The following is a 14,258-nucleotide window of genomic DNA, read 5'->3' as shown; positions in this document are numbered from 1 at the left end:
AACGTTTTGTGTTCCTATGTAATCTACGTGTTGTTTATTTTGTCTGTTATATAAATAAGCTACTTTAAAAAGGACTTTGTTGTTATATTCTACGCAGGGTTTGCCAGAAGTTACGTGATGACCACCACAGCTGCGTGTTTATGTTGTTACTGCTGAAACCGTCTATAAAACAATAAAAACAAAAGATGAATTGCTCTTTTAAGTGAATGTTTGGTTAACTGTTGGGGATCTCATGTGTAACCTTATATTAGATCCTTTCATTGCAGTAGATCTTAAAGTCTCAATGTCAATCAAACATATATTGATATTGTTTTTGACTTTGTGTGTGCCAAATTGTTTTAGCAGTCAGTTTAAGGCATGGATGTGGTCATTTTTTAAAAGGTTTTTAATAGAGAATGTCAAAATATAAATAAACACATTTTTGAAAATTAGCTCATTCTGACTCAGTTGCCTGCACGGGTCACAAAACATGCAGCAGCAAACAGAAATGGAGAAAATTCAAATAGACAGTTTCAGCAGTAAAACATAAACAAACGGCTTTCGTGGAACACATGTAACTTCCGGAATCAATGACAACAAAGTCCTTTTAAAGTAGTTTATTTCTGATATCAAGCAAAATAAACAGCAAGTGGATGACCTTAGTTCATATTTCATAGCTAAAACGACATGAGCTAACGTTGCTGTGTAAAATGTGTACTATAATGTATACAATGTTAACTACAAACCGGCTGCCAAACTTCCCTTCACATAGCAGTGATCCATGATCGCCATCTCCCCTTGTCTTTAGGAAACCAAAACATTTGTTATTTTTGATGAGGTATTTGTTCCAGAGATCATTTAAGCCACTAGTCAGACCATTAAACAAACAGAAACCGGAAGTAAAGTTCCGACCAGAAACTTAACCACGACAACGCATGTGCGTCCAAAGAAAATCGTCTACAGTATACAGAACAATGGCTGATGGTTCTGTCAAAAATGTAAACAGGCTGGTGTAAACATAAATTTACATAAAGCATCTATATTTGCCCACGACCATGTTGATTAGAGTATTAAAAACTTGAAAAGTGTTAAATTAAGGTAAATATAGAACAGATAAAAATGTGTGAATAGTTTGCGATTAATCGCAAGTTATCTCATGACAATCATGCGATTTATCTAGATTAAATATTTTAAAGGATTGACAGCCCTAGTAAAAACGTAATCATGCTACAATTAAATGTTGCAAATATGTCTACATTGTATGCTTCAACATCTATTTAAACTTAGAAAAAAAGTATGTTTTGTGTTTTTAAAAGTTATGTATTATTACAACATATTATTAACAGTGAGACCAGGCTGCTCAAAGGGTGCCTTTCACTTCAGTGAAGCGTTTATACTGTATTGTCACTATAATAACTTCAGTTACAATCATACATTAGCAAATATTAACCATTTAACACAACAAGAAATATGAAAGATATAAATGACCCAGTATCTAATCGGCTGCTTAAATAATACATTAAATACAGACATGAATATGCTAAATAATGTTGTCATTTGCATACAAACAAATGCCTTCATTGTCAAGTATGTTAACTAAATAATATTTTAGTATATAATGTAATATTTAATAATTAGCGTTCGTAGTTTCTGTGATTTTTTCATGTAAAGCTGTTTTTAAACAATGTAACATTGTAAAAAGCACTTTGCATTTGATTTAATGTGATGTGATTTGAGACTTTGCCTGGTTGTCTTTATGTATAAACAGAAAGGCAGTCTGTTCTTTGACCCTGTTACTAAAGCAGATTGTCAATGTCCTGTCACACCCTCATGATAAAGACTTTAATACACTGACAGAGATACAGAGAGTGAATCATATATTCAGAAAACACAAGTCTGTGAAGATGAACACTAAAGATCTAAAGGTACGCTGTGTTTCTCTGTAAGACAAACTACTATTTCTTATGTATCAAAAGTCTTCATGATGTCAGATAAATGGACAATGTTTAAGAACAGTGTGTGAGGTTAAAGTTTGTTTAGCTTTATTACTCTATAAAGTCTTTGTCAATAATGGAAGTAAAATAAGATTCAGTTTTACCACAGTAATGGTTTCTTTCTCTGTAGCTAAACCACAGATTTCTAAAGTTTCTGAAGAGTCACGAATATCTGATGGGCAAAGTGTCACTCACTTTAATTGTATGTGATGATTATAATTATAAATGATGCTATATCAGATTAACTCTGTGCCTGTCGTTACCTAGCTAAAAATAATGTATACTTGAATGAACAGGAAATATGTAATGAATTATTATTTGTGCTAAATAAATGGGTAGGAGTTATAAACAAATATACTGAATAAAAGTAAAAAAAATCTGGCCTATACTAAATACCATTAATACTTCAAGTGTATTGAAATAAATGGTGTCTCAAAATAACACAGTTGAGAACACTTAGATGTTTCTATCTTAAGAAGTAAGACACTAAAGTATTAAAGATTTTTTGTATATTAAAGTAAGTAAACTTTTTTCGTGAAGTGTATTTTAGTGCACTGGGTAGTCATTGCAGGCAGCTGTAATGTTTATGGCAGCATTAGTTCCTTGTTGTACGAAAATGAACTTTGCAGTCTCTGACTTCCCTGCAAGTGTGCCTTCATTGTCTTCTTTAGAGGTCTGTTTCTGTGTAACGCCTTTAAAATTAATTACCAAATATGATCGACTGAAATGATTGGATCTTTAGACACAACCGTTTTAAAAAGTGTGCGTATGTAATACTGGTTGTATTTGAATTGTGTCACTTTAATAATAACAACTTGTAACTGTATAAAAAGAGTCAGCTTTTAGAAACTCTCAGGGGCGGTTTCCCGGACAGGGATCAGCTTAGTCCAGGACTAGGCCTTAGTTTAATTAGGAAATATAACTAGTTTTAAAGGATAATTCCGGTATTTAACACTTTGAGTCTCATTTCTGGTTTGTTTTGGATGAACTACAGTGATGGACACAGAAATTTTGACAATGGGTCGTGTCTTGTCTTTTTGACTCGTTTAGAAGCGTCTCTTGACTGCTTCAGAATGGAAGTCAATGGCCATGCACAAACATGTCATTAAAACAACACTTAACGTTCATTTTTAAAACTGTGCTACTCACCGTGTGGTTCGTGGTGTTCGTTGATAATTAAAAACAAATATATCGGCGCAATGTATGATTTCAATCCGTGTTATTTGCTATAGTGGAACTATTTTTTCAGATACCTCACAACCGCATTAATACTTCCGCTCTATATTTGAGTCTGAAGCGTTAGCACACTCCCAACCACTTGATGGCGACAACCACTTTGCCGTACAAGGACGCTGAACGGAACTCAGTGTCTAGCGTATAGCCAGTTGCAATCGAGCTCAACTTCAAACCTAAGGCTGGTCACTGAGCCATCAAATATGGGAAAAATTTCTTCTTAGAGAAACCGAGCGAAAAAACTACAACCACATGTAAATAGACCCATTTTCCGTTTCTGGCGGCGGAGTGATATATCAGCAAGCAATGAGTCCTTCCAAGAGAAGTCAATGGAATTTTACAAAATGCCAAATAAAACACAACAGAAACTGTATTTCGCTACACAACTTGTTTTTGATCATCAACGGACACCAGGAACCACTCGGTGAGTAGTAAGGTGAACGTTTAAAAATGAACGTTAATTGTTGTTTTAATGACATTTTTGTGCATGGCCCTTGACTTCCATTCTGAAGCAGTCAAGAGACGCTTCTAAACGAGTCAAAAATTCAAGACACGACCCATGTCAAAATTTCAGTGTCCATCACTGTAGTTCATCCAAAACAAACCAGAAATGAGACTCAAAGTGTTAAATACCGGAATTATCCTTTAACAAACACGCCTTACTAAAAACATTACCTGTGTGCATTTTGAGGCAAAACAAAGAGTAGTGATGTATTTTAAGATATGTCAGTTCAAGTTGTTTTCAGTTTGGACAGCTCTTAAAAATGTTTTAGTCTAGGACTAGTCTAATCCCTGTCTGGGAAACCGCCCCTCAAACTCTCATCCTTGTAAACTTTATCACTACAGACGAAGAATCTTCATCTGTTTCTGAAATACTGCAGGATCTTAGCTAACATCAATCCTGTTATGAACCCTCAGATTAACTGTCATTCCTCACTCATTTTTTACTTGTTGATTTTAAAGGTTGACCCTGAAAAGCTGTTCACCAAGTTGGAGCGGATTGGAAAGGGCTCATTTGGAGAGGTCTTCAAAGGCATCGATAATCGCACACAACAGGTGGTCGCCATAAAGATCATTGATCTGGAGGAGGCTGAGGATGAAGTAGAGGACATCCAGAAGGAGATCACTGTCCTCAGCCAGTGCGACAGCTTGTATATCACTAAATACTACGGCTCTTATCTGAAGGTGAGATGCTGCTGAGATTGGCTCATCAATTTACGGAGGTTTGCGCTCGTCAATTTACTGGTATTTGCACCATTATTTAATGCCCAAAAAGCATGTCTTAAACCCTACGCTTAGCACCTGTGTCCTTACATGCACCTTACCCACAGAAGTGTCCACTCCCATCTGAGCTTTTTGAAATTGCGCTCTCACTTCAATTAGCCTTGTCTAATAAATATGTCCCTTATGCTCTTGTAAATTAAAGAAGTAATAAAATATAAATCTCATTGAAAATAATAGCTGTAGTTGTATACAAAGTCTTCAGAATCTAGACTTCATTACTTAACTCTTAATTATGTCTCCCTTTCTATCTTTTCATCAGGACACAAAGTTATGGATCATCATGGAATATTTAGGAGGTGGTTCAGCTCTAGATTTGGTAAGATGCAAGTTTGCCCTCTAACATGTTTGCAGTCTCGCATGTCTGCAATCTAGCATGTTTGCTGTTTCGCAGGTTCGCAGTCTCGCATAGAAGTTTGCAGTCTCGTAGGTTTGCTGTTTGGTAGGTTTGCAGTCTTGCAGGGTTACAGTCTCGCATGTTTGCAATCTCACATGTTCACTGTCTCGCAGAATCACATTCTCACATGCAGGTTCGCAGTCTCGCAAGTTCGCTGTCTCGCAGGTTCAAAATCTCGCATGCAAGTTTGCCCTCTAACATGTTTGCAGTCTCGCATGTCTGCAATCTAGCATGTTTGCTGTTTCGCAGGTTCGCAGTCTCGCATAGAAGTTTGCAGTCTCGTAGGTTTGCTGTTTGGTAGGTTTGCAGTCTTGCAGGGTTACAGTCTTGCATGTTTGCAATCTCACATGTTCGCTGTCTCGCAGAATCACATTCTCACATGCAGGTTCACAGTCTCGCAAGTTCGCTGTCTCGCAGGTTCAAAATCTTGCATGCAGGTTTGCAGTCTCACAGGTTCATTTTAGCAGGTTCATTGTTTAGCAGGTTTATTGTTTAGCAGGTTCACAGTCTTGCAGGTTTGCAGTCTCGCAGGTTTGCAATCTCGCATGTTCGCTGTTTCGCAGTCTCGCAGGTTCACAGTCTCGCATGTTTGCAATCTCGCATGCAGGTTCGCTGTCTTGCAGGTTCGCAGTCTCACAGGTTCGCAGTCTTGCATGTTTGCAGTCTTGCATGTTTGCAATCTCGCATGTTCACTGTCTTGCAGGATCACAGTGTTTCAGGTTCACAATCCGCAAACAGGTTTGTAGACTCGTAGGTTTGCTGTTTCACAGGTTTGCAGTCTCGCAGGGTTACAGTCTCCCAGGTTCACAGTCTTGCATGTTTGCAATCTTGCATGCAGGTTCACAGTCTCACAGGTTTGCAGTGTCACAGGTTCGTAGTCTTGCATGTTTGCAGTCTCGAATGTTTGCAATCTCGCATGTTTGCAAACTCGCATGTTCGCTGTTTCGCAGTCTTGCAGGTTCACAGTCTCGCATGTTTGCAATCTCGCATGCAGGTTCGCTGTCTTGCAGGTTTGCAGTCTCACAGGTTTGCAGTCTCACAGGTTCGCAGTCTCGCATGTTTGCAATCTCACATGTTCACTGTCTTGCAGGATTACAGTGTTTCAGGTTCACAATCTCGCATAGAAGTTTGCAGACTCGTAGGTTTGCTGTTTCGTAGGTATGCAGTCTTGCAGGGTTACAGTCTCGCATGTTTGCAATCTCACATGTTCGCGGTCTCGCAGAATCACATTCTCACATGCAGGTTCGCAGCCTCGCAAGTTCGCTGTCTCGCAGGTTCAAAATCTCGCATTCAGGTTTGCAGTCTCACAGGTTGTAGTCTCGCAGGTTTACTGATTAGCAGGTTCACAGTCTCGCAGGTTCACAATCTCAGAATTTCACAGATTTGCAGTCTTGCAGGTTTGCAGTCTCGGAGTTTATCAGTTTCGCTGGTTCACATTCTCGCAGGTTCACAGTCTTGCAGGTTCGCTGTCTTGCAGGTTCGCAGTCTCACAGGTTCGCAGTCTTGCATGTTTGCAGTCTTGCATGTTTGCAATCTCGCATGTTCACTGTCTTGCAGGATCACAGTGTTTCAGGTTCACAATCTCGCAAACAGGTTTGTAGACTCGTAGGTTTGCTGTTTCACAGGTTTGCAGTCTCGCAGGGTTACAGTCTCCCAGGTTCACAGTATTGCATGTTTGCAATCTTGCATGCAGGTTCGCAGTCTCACAGGTTTGCAGTGTCACAGGTTCGTAGTCTTGCATGTTTGCAGTCTCGCATGTTTGCAATCTCGCATGCAGGTTCACTGTTTAGCAGGTTCGCAGTCTCGCAGGTTCATAGTCTCGCAAGTTTACAGTCTCACAGGTTCACTTTAGCAGGTTCATTGTTTAGCAGGTTTATTGTTTAGCAGGTTCACAGTCTTGCATGTTCGCAGTCTCATAGGTTTACAAGGTATGTTGTCTGTGTTGCAGTTGGAACCTGGTGCCCTGGATGAAAGTCATATCGCTACTATTCTCAGAGAAATCCTGAAGGGCCTGGATTACCTGCATTCAGAGAAAAAAATTCACAGAGATATTAAAGGTGAATGCTGACATGGCATCTGCAAAGCCTCTTACTACAATACTTACCACACATTACTTGGCACATGTCCAGATATGCTCAATATCATGTTGTTTACTACAATTAATGTCTATAGATGTTAAATCTGAATTCACCCGTGTTCTTCTGTTTTTGCAGCTGCTAATGTCTTGTTGTCAGAGCAGGGCTATGTGAAGCTAGCAGATTTCGGTGTGGCCGGACAGCTCACAGACACACAGATCAAGAGGAACACATTTGTGGGCACTCCATTCTGGATGGCACCAGAAGTCATTAAACAGTCAGAGTACGACTCAAAGGTCAGTCGGATCAGACCATTGTGCGTTAGTGTATTTTGAGTAATATCATGAATTGGTCTAGTATTCAGATATGTGTTTACAGGCTGATATCTGGTCTTTGGGCATAACTGCAATTGAGCTGGCAAAAGGAGAACCACCACACTCAGACCTACATCCCATGAAAGTGTTGTTTCTCATCCCCAAAGACAACTCACCCACACTTGAAGGAAACTATAGCAAAGCTCTCAAGGAATTTGTAGATGCCTGTCTCAATAAAGACCCCAACTTTGTAAGTGCTGTTCCACTAAACAGACTAAAATTCATTTCACATACTTAAGTACATCATTTTTACTCAAGTAATTCATACTCCTGATTGTTATTATCAGAGACCAACAGCTAAAGAGCTTTTGAAACACAAACTTATTACTCGATATGCCAGGAAGACAACATACCTCACAGATCTCATAGACAAGTACAAGAGATGGAAAACAAAACAGGCCCGAGATGAGTCCGGCTCAGATTCAGACTTGTACGTTTATAATTATACACAATATGTGTGATTGACTTTTCATTCACTGAAAAGACTCTGTGTGTGTTCAGAGAAGACGATGTGGAAGCGCCCGTGAAACCTGAAGATGATGACTGGACCTGGGACACTATCAAGAAGCCTCAGAATAAGCCTGAAAAAGTTAAACAGCGAGTAGTCCTCATGTTCCTTTAGGGAACATTCACTGAAAGATTCTTTAGATATTAATTCTCCAAAAGTCTTAACACATCTATGTCTCAATGTATTAGCCTGCAGACAATCGAAAGAGACCCCAGTCCCAGCGCATGTCCTCTATTATAACTCAAGTGTTTGAAGAGGTAAGAGTTAAACTCCTGAATGAACTTCAGTGTGATCTTAATTATGAAGTTAGGCACAGTATATGTTGAACCAAACAATTGGCAGATAGTGATATTCTGATAAAAAAGAGAAAGTGTTGCAGGTGGAGACCTTGAAATCTTTCACCACCATTGACAAGTTATCTCTTCAATTAAAGGGGACCTATTATGAATTTTTTTTGGTGCTATAACTGGGTCCCCAGTGCTTCTATGAACCTGGAAAATGTTATAAAGATCAACCCAGTAACTTAGTTTTGGTAAACCATTCTCTGCAAGCATGTGAAAAAATAGCTCATTGAAATTTGGCTCCCCTTGTGATGTCAGAAGGGTATCTTATTATAATAATACTGCCCCTTAATCTGCACTGTCCAACCACGACTCTGCCATTTAGTGCAGATAGAGAGAGAGCGAGAGACAGAGAGAGAAATCATAGACAGCACAATTAAGTTTCAGTTCCATCAAACCACCATTATGGCGACCAGTATTTGCATTTCATCAGCTCATTTGCATTTTAAAGGACCCAAAAACAGCAATTTTTTGCTTGCACCTACAAAGTGACAATTGTAACATGCTATAATAAATTATCTATATGGTCTTTTGAGATAAAACTTTATGTACTCTGGGGACACCACAGATTTATTTTACATCTTAAAAAAGTCTCATGACATGTCCCAAGATTAGGTGTACGCACTAGGTGGCGCCTTACCCAACACTATATCATATACGAATCCAAAAGCAGTAAATACTCCATATATGTTTTGATCATTGTTCTGAATCTGATCTCTAACCGAAATTCCTTCACAAAAATATTTTTTTATGAAAAATACCCATATTTAAGAGTTTATAAGCAGAGAAAAAATACAGATAGTATGAAAAGTTTTGTTTTGATATATTTGTATGTTTATATTTTTTTAGAAGAAACTTTTCCTGGAAGGCATTTTGTGAAACATTTGTGAGGCAACTTTTTTTTTTTAAAGGCAGTGGGAATGAGTTAAAGAAGAACATTTTTTTTGTTAAGAACACCTATTGTTTATGTTTTTCTAAATTGACACAATACACAATGTATTTTAAGAAGTGTCAATCACAGGACAACTGTGTTTGTCTTCTGGTATTAGCTGAAGCAGAAGGGTGGTGTTAATAAGCCGCTGGTGTTGGATGAACTAAAGAACACCATACAGAACGTTGAAGAGTCGTGTCCAGGCATTACTGATTCAATGGTGATGGAGGTGGTACAGAGATTAAAGAGGTATTTAATTCAATTCAGTTTTATTTATATAGCGCTTTTCACAATTGGTAATTGTTTCAAAGCAGCTTTACGTTAATAGAAGCAGTGAAAAGCACAGAAAATCGACAGATAGCACAACATAATACTAAATTTGCTGCGGCTATGAATCAACATTATAAGCGGACGTATTACTAATGTAACGTATAGAAGAGGGTGCTAAGTTAACTTTTTAGCCGGGAAAATAAAAAAAGTCCTAGGAGGGAAAAACCCTTGGGAGATCAGCTGGGCATCACGTTGAAGGACGGCCTGTAGATCGTTGGTGTGTCGACTTTCACATTTACCGGAACTGGGTCTGTTTGTCTCATTGTCCTCGGGTCGAGGACGAGACAGGGAGAGAGAAACAAAATCCTATTAGCGTAGGGGCCGTTTACATGTAATGCAAGTGTCACACAGTGATGTGGTTTAAATCAGCTTGGTTCCAGACAGGCTAACTATTGCGGCATAAGTATGTTACCCACAGTTGAGGATTTAGCAAATTGGGGGCCCAATGCGAAAGTATCTATGGTAACTATTGGTCACCATCCAATCTTTAAAAGAAAATGAAACATTTACACCATTATTTCTGCCCCCCCCCCAAAAAAAAACAGACCCTATAGGGTCTGGGTTTTTCAGTTACATTTTAAGTAAAAAAAAGCTACTTTTTAAGGATGAGTGCCCTCTCACTGCCAGTAGCTTATTAAATCAGGAAGCATTTAATTCTTTGCATTTGCATTAACAGTATAAAAGTATTACAACTCGTAATACTTAGAATATAAACAACTCATGTTGCAAACCTTGCGGACTGAAGACACATGATAACTTTATATATAGAACTCAGTCAGGTCTCATTCAAACATAAACTGGAACATTAAAGCATGATGCAATTGGGCATGAGAGCCAATAGCGCTTCACATTCTCAGCTGACGTAATGATGACATCGACCAGAAGATGCTATTTCACAATAAATGATTATTGCTTCTAATGGACAAACTTCTTCCTACATGGTTGTATGGGTTGGATGATATGTTAAAAATAATAATGCGTTCATCTGTGGAAGGCTGATTTTGAGTGTGATTTTCCAACAGATTTCCATCTCGACACTGACTGATGTGTTGAAGAGGCGCACACACACACACGCACAAAATAGCTGAATATTGATGAGAATCAGATTAAGATACTGTTTTACATTATCAGGTAATTTGCTTTATGTGTGTGGATTTGTGAAATCTGTGAACACAGTTGTAACACCCTATGAAATGGCTTTACGTAAACAGTTTTCTTTCTGTTTTGACATATTTCTTATTAAAATACAAATTTAAGGCATTTCAGAGAAAATTTTATTTTTCTAAGCAGACAAATGTTTTTATGATATAAATGTAATTTATGATTTGCTAATGACTATTCCTAGTTTGTGACGGGTGTATTAAAGGGAGGGACATACAGCTGTAATAAAAAGATCAATCATCTTTAGAAAATTGTACATGGCCTGAGATGAGTGTATTACAAGTTATTTTAAGTGTACTTTAGCATATGAATAGTATGACAATCTCATAAAATATAACTGTTTCACTGTGTACATTACCTACATTAATGAAAAAGGGTTTTTTTGGTTGAACAAATGCTTTATTATGAAAAACTTGAAACCATTTTTTTAAAGTATCTTTCAAAAATCCCAATTAAAATGTTTTATTTTTGTCCAAATTCTGTGCTATTTTTCTAGATTCTGTTTGGTTTATTCACATTGTAATAATCAAAAGCTAAATTATTAATACTTTGTGACAGTTTTAAGAATAAATAAATCTTTAAAATTTTTGTGTTGTTTAATTTTTTCTGGATTGTGTTTTTTTTTGGTTAATGTATTATATCAAAAATGTAGGTAATCAAACGAATGGGAAAAAGTAAAAAAAAATTGAAACATTTATTGAAATTATTCATTATAATGTTGCTGTTAAAACTGTATAGGAAGTACATTCTGTTATAAAATATAGCTCTCTCATAATTTAATCAAGTAAAACCAAACTTGTACTTTGATGGGTTGTAGTGAAGACCTGACTTTCAGTGACACAGCCTATATATAATTGGGGGTATGTAATAGAAATCATATGGCCTTGAGTTATGAACAGAATCATGCAACGGAAATCAAGGATCAAATGAAACGGACTCCGTCTGCTGTTGTTGGTTGTATTGAAAAGATGTTTGTAAATAAACATTTTTAAAAAGGGAGTCTTTTTCCCTTAAGTGGAAAGTACCTTAAGGGGAGTGCACAGCAAAGCTTTTACTTTTTTACGTTTATGATACGTTTTCAAAAAAGCCAGCAGCTTGTGTTTTTTTTCCGCTGAAAGCCGGCACTTGGTGTTTTTTCGCGCTCAGCTCCAAGAGTTGAAAAAAATTCAACTTTGGGAGAAAAGCTCAGCTGTCAATGTCAGTTCTCACATGGCTGTCCAATCACAGTAGAGGAGGGGTGGAACAAATATCACAACAACCAACCGACGCATTGTACAGCGTCTGGCTGGCATTTTCGGCCGCGTTTAAAAGCTTTGGTGTGCACAACCCCCATAGGTATGTACTATGTCCTATAGGTATGTCCTCCGCCTAAAGATGAGTTTGCTGTTACTAGGGAAGAATTCCAGACGGCTCAAGTGAGAAGGCTTGTAAATCACTGAATCTCTTGACTGATGCCAGCACTAGCAAGAATAGGGCTGTGATGGTAGCAGTTTTTTTTACCACTGCGGTGCGTATAGAATGTGTGTGGGCACATGCGCGTATGAGCAAACGCACATTGATGCATATAGGCTTATATATAATGCATACATGTATTTTGAAATCTAAAAATGTAAACGAGGATCAGATATACGCTTCTTAACAAACGTGCGTGTTCATAGGCGTCGGTTTCTTTTTCCACCAGTGTGTGCTCGTCACAACGTCAAGCAATGCTTGAGTTACTTCGCAACGACAAACGCTCTGGAGCGCTTACACGCTTTGAAAAGGAGAAAAGCAGCACGGTCACGTTTTCGCGTGGTTTTAGATGCACAATGTGAACCAAATGAGCATATGTGCTTGGCAATTTTGGTGGGTGCTCAAGTCGAGCCCAGGAGAACCCACAGGATCGACACCTATGTGCGTGCTGTAGCACTTCCATCTGCAAAACAACACTTAATTCAAGTTAGAAATCACGTTCTGATGGTTTTCTTGTATAGCAGATTGAAACTTATGCAACCTTGAGTGACCAAGAGAGAAAATATTTCCTATATTATTTCCGGGTCATCGCTGATATCAGTTGCCTCCCCTTGCAAATAGCACACTCACTCACTAAGTCTGCTGGCAATTTGAGTTCATACAAACTTGAAGACATCTTGCTGTGGAGCTTGTAATTTATGTTTTTCATTTTTATTGACGTGCACACCACCGCGGTTGTGCAATGATTAGAACAACTGTCCCAGCCCTAAGCAAGAAAGTTACACAGTTCAAGCTGGGGGTTCCAAATTGATCCTCCTGAATGAAAGAGAAGATTCTTCCTAATAATTATCTGCCACAGGGCTGGTTCTGCCAATGAGGTGCTACAAGGAGCACAGCGCACCCGTCTTCCTTGATCCTGCTGATGTCCTGAGGAAGAAGGGCCACTGGACGGAAGGCATAAAGGCGGAGACCTTCAAGAAAAATATCTGACAGGCGAAGAGATCTATCTCTGCTTGGCCAAAGATGCTCGCAAACAAACTGACCATCTGGGTGTGAAGTCTCCACTCCCCAGGAGATGGCCCGCTGTGTGACAGGAGGCCTGTGCCAATGTTCATCATGTAGCCCTCAATGACAGGAGGTACTGCTGAGCCCATAGGAGGAGACAATTCGGCAGAATGCTGAGGGGGCAAGACCTGAAACCTCTCTTAAAATGTATGTATAAGACCACACTCTTGTTGTCCGAACGGATCAGGACATGGTGGTTTCTGAGTTGTGAGGAACTCCCTGAAGCCTAGCAACACTGCCATCATTTCAAGGCAGATAATATGTCAGTTGAGGTGGTGTCGGTGATGACTACTTTCCTCCTGCATACATCCCCAGATCTATACTTGGCTGGAAGAGCTGGGGGATGGCCTTCTCATAAGGGCATGGTTCAGGATTCTTAGGATCAAGCATGGGCCTGAAGACCCTGTACCTCTTGAGAACTAGAAAGTAACAGCTGTTTAGGCCCAACTTGCTGTGGGTCGCTGGGACTCTCTCCACCACACACTTTTAGCAAGGACTGGACTTTAGCTGAAGACTGAACTAAAGACATGAGCATGGTCATCTGGGATCAATGTTTGAACTATCCCCTAAACTGGAGGAGCCTGCAAACTGAACAGGGGTTCACGAGTTCACACTTACAAATAATTCTTAACAGGGTTATCAATATGCATATTTGGCGTGCTGTCCGAGGAGAGGGCTCCGAGCTCGTTAATGGCCTGAGGCCAGAGCACCTCCTGGCGGGCAGAGGGTTCCGGGCTCGGCCTTAGGCCCGAACCCAGAATAATCCCCCCCATTCTGGTTAGTAAGGTGACTACTAGGCAATCGTGCGGAGAAGGGGAGGTGGAGGGATGCTGAAACTATCGAGGAATGAGGGTGAGTTGATTTCCAGTCTATATAGGTTTCTGTTCATGCCGATCAGGTGGACACCTGATTGCTGATTGTCGACAGCTGGTCATAGTTACAAGGTAATTAGGTTGATAATTTGAACGTGCTCCTCCCGAACTTTGTTAATAAAACATCATATTGGGAGACAAGCATGTTTTGGTCCAGCTTCAACAAACCTCAAGCTCCTCGTCCTCAGAATAAAAACACCAGGGGCCTCATTTATAACGCGTGCATACGTACAGATTTGATCATAAGGTGTGCATACGCAAAAAT

The 14,258-nt window shown here is 39.2% G+C and overlaps 1 protein-coding gene across 1 annotated transcript; it reads left to right on the top strand.

The window, feature by feature from the left end:
- The first annotated feature begins 1,747 nt into the window (after positions 1-1,747).
- Positions 1,748-11,190, top strand: stk24a (serine/threonine kinase 24a (STE20 homolog, yeast)). Its single transcript, XM_055216234.2, has 11 exons — positions 1,748-1,904; positions 4,170-4,391; positions 4,750-4,806; positions 6,833-6,941; positions 7,098-7,255; positions 7,338-7,523; positions 7,621-7,763; positions 7,835-7,922; positions 8,030-8,098; positions 9,232-9,362; positions 10,466-11,190. Exons 1-11 carry the CDS (start codon positions 1,884-1,886, stop codon positions 10,482-10,484), a joined length of 1,203 nt encoding a protein of 400 aa, XP_055072209.2. The 5' UTR covers positions 1,748-1,883; the 3' UTR covers positions 10,485-11,190.
- The last annotated feature ends 3,068 nt before the right edge of the window (positions 11,191-14,258 follow it).

The sequence above is a fragment of the Misgurnus anguillicaudatus genome, chromosome 17 (genome assembly GCF_027580225.2).
Source record: "Misgurnus anguillicaudatus chromosome 17, ASM2758022v2, whole genome shotgun sequence".
NCBI lineage: Eukaryota > Metazoa > Chordata > Actinopteri > Cypriniformes > Cobitidae > Misgurnus > Misgurnus anguillicaudatus.
The sequence above is the reverse complement of the archived record's forward strand: the minus strand, read 5'-3'. Positions and strand labels throughout refer to the sequence as shown.

What these genes read in the sequence shown, in the direction of transcription:
- stk24a (XM_055216234.2), top strand. Translation starts at nt 1,884, where the DNA reads ATGAACACTAAAGATCTAAAG. An exon ending in ACTACGGCTCTTATCTGAAG is followed by an intron (nt 4,392 to 4,749) that starts GTGAGATGCTGC and finishes TCTTTTCATCAG; the next exon opens with GACACAAAGTTATGGATCAT. An exon ending in TAACTCAAGTGTTTGAAGAG is followed by an intron (nt 8,099 to 9,231) that starts GTAAGAGTTAAA and finishes TTCTGGTATTAG; the next exon opens with CTGAAGCAGAAGGGTGGTGT.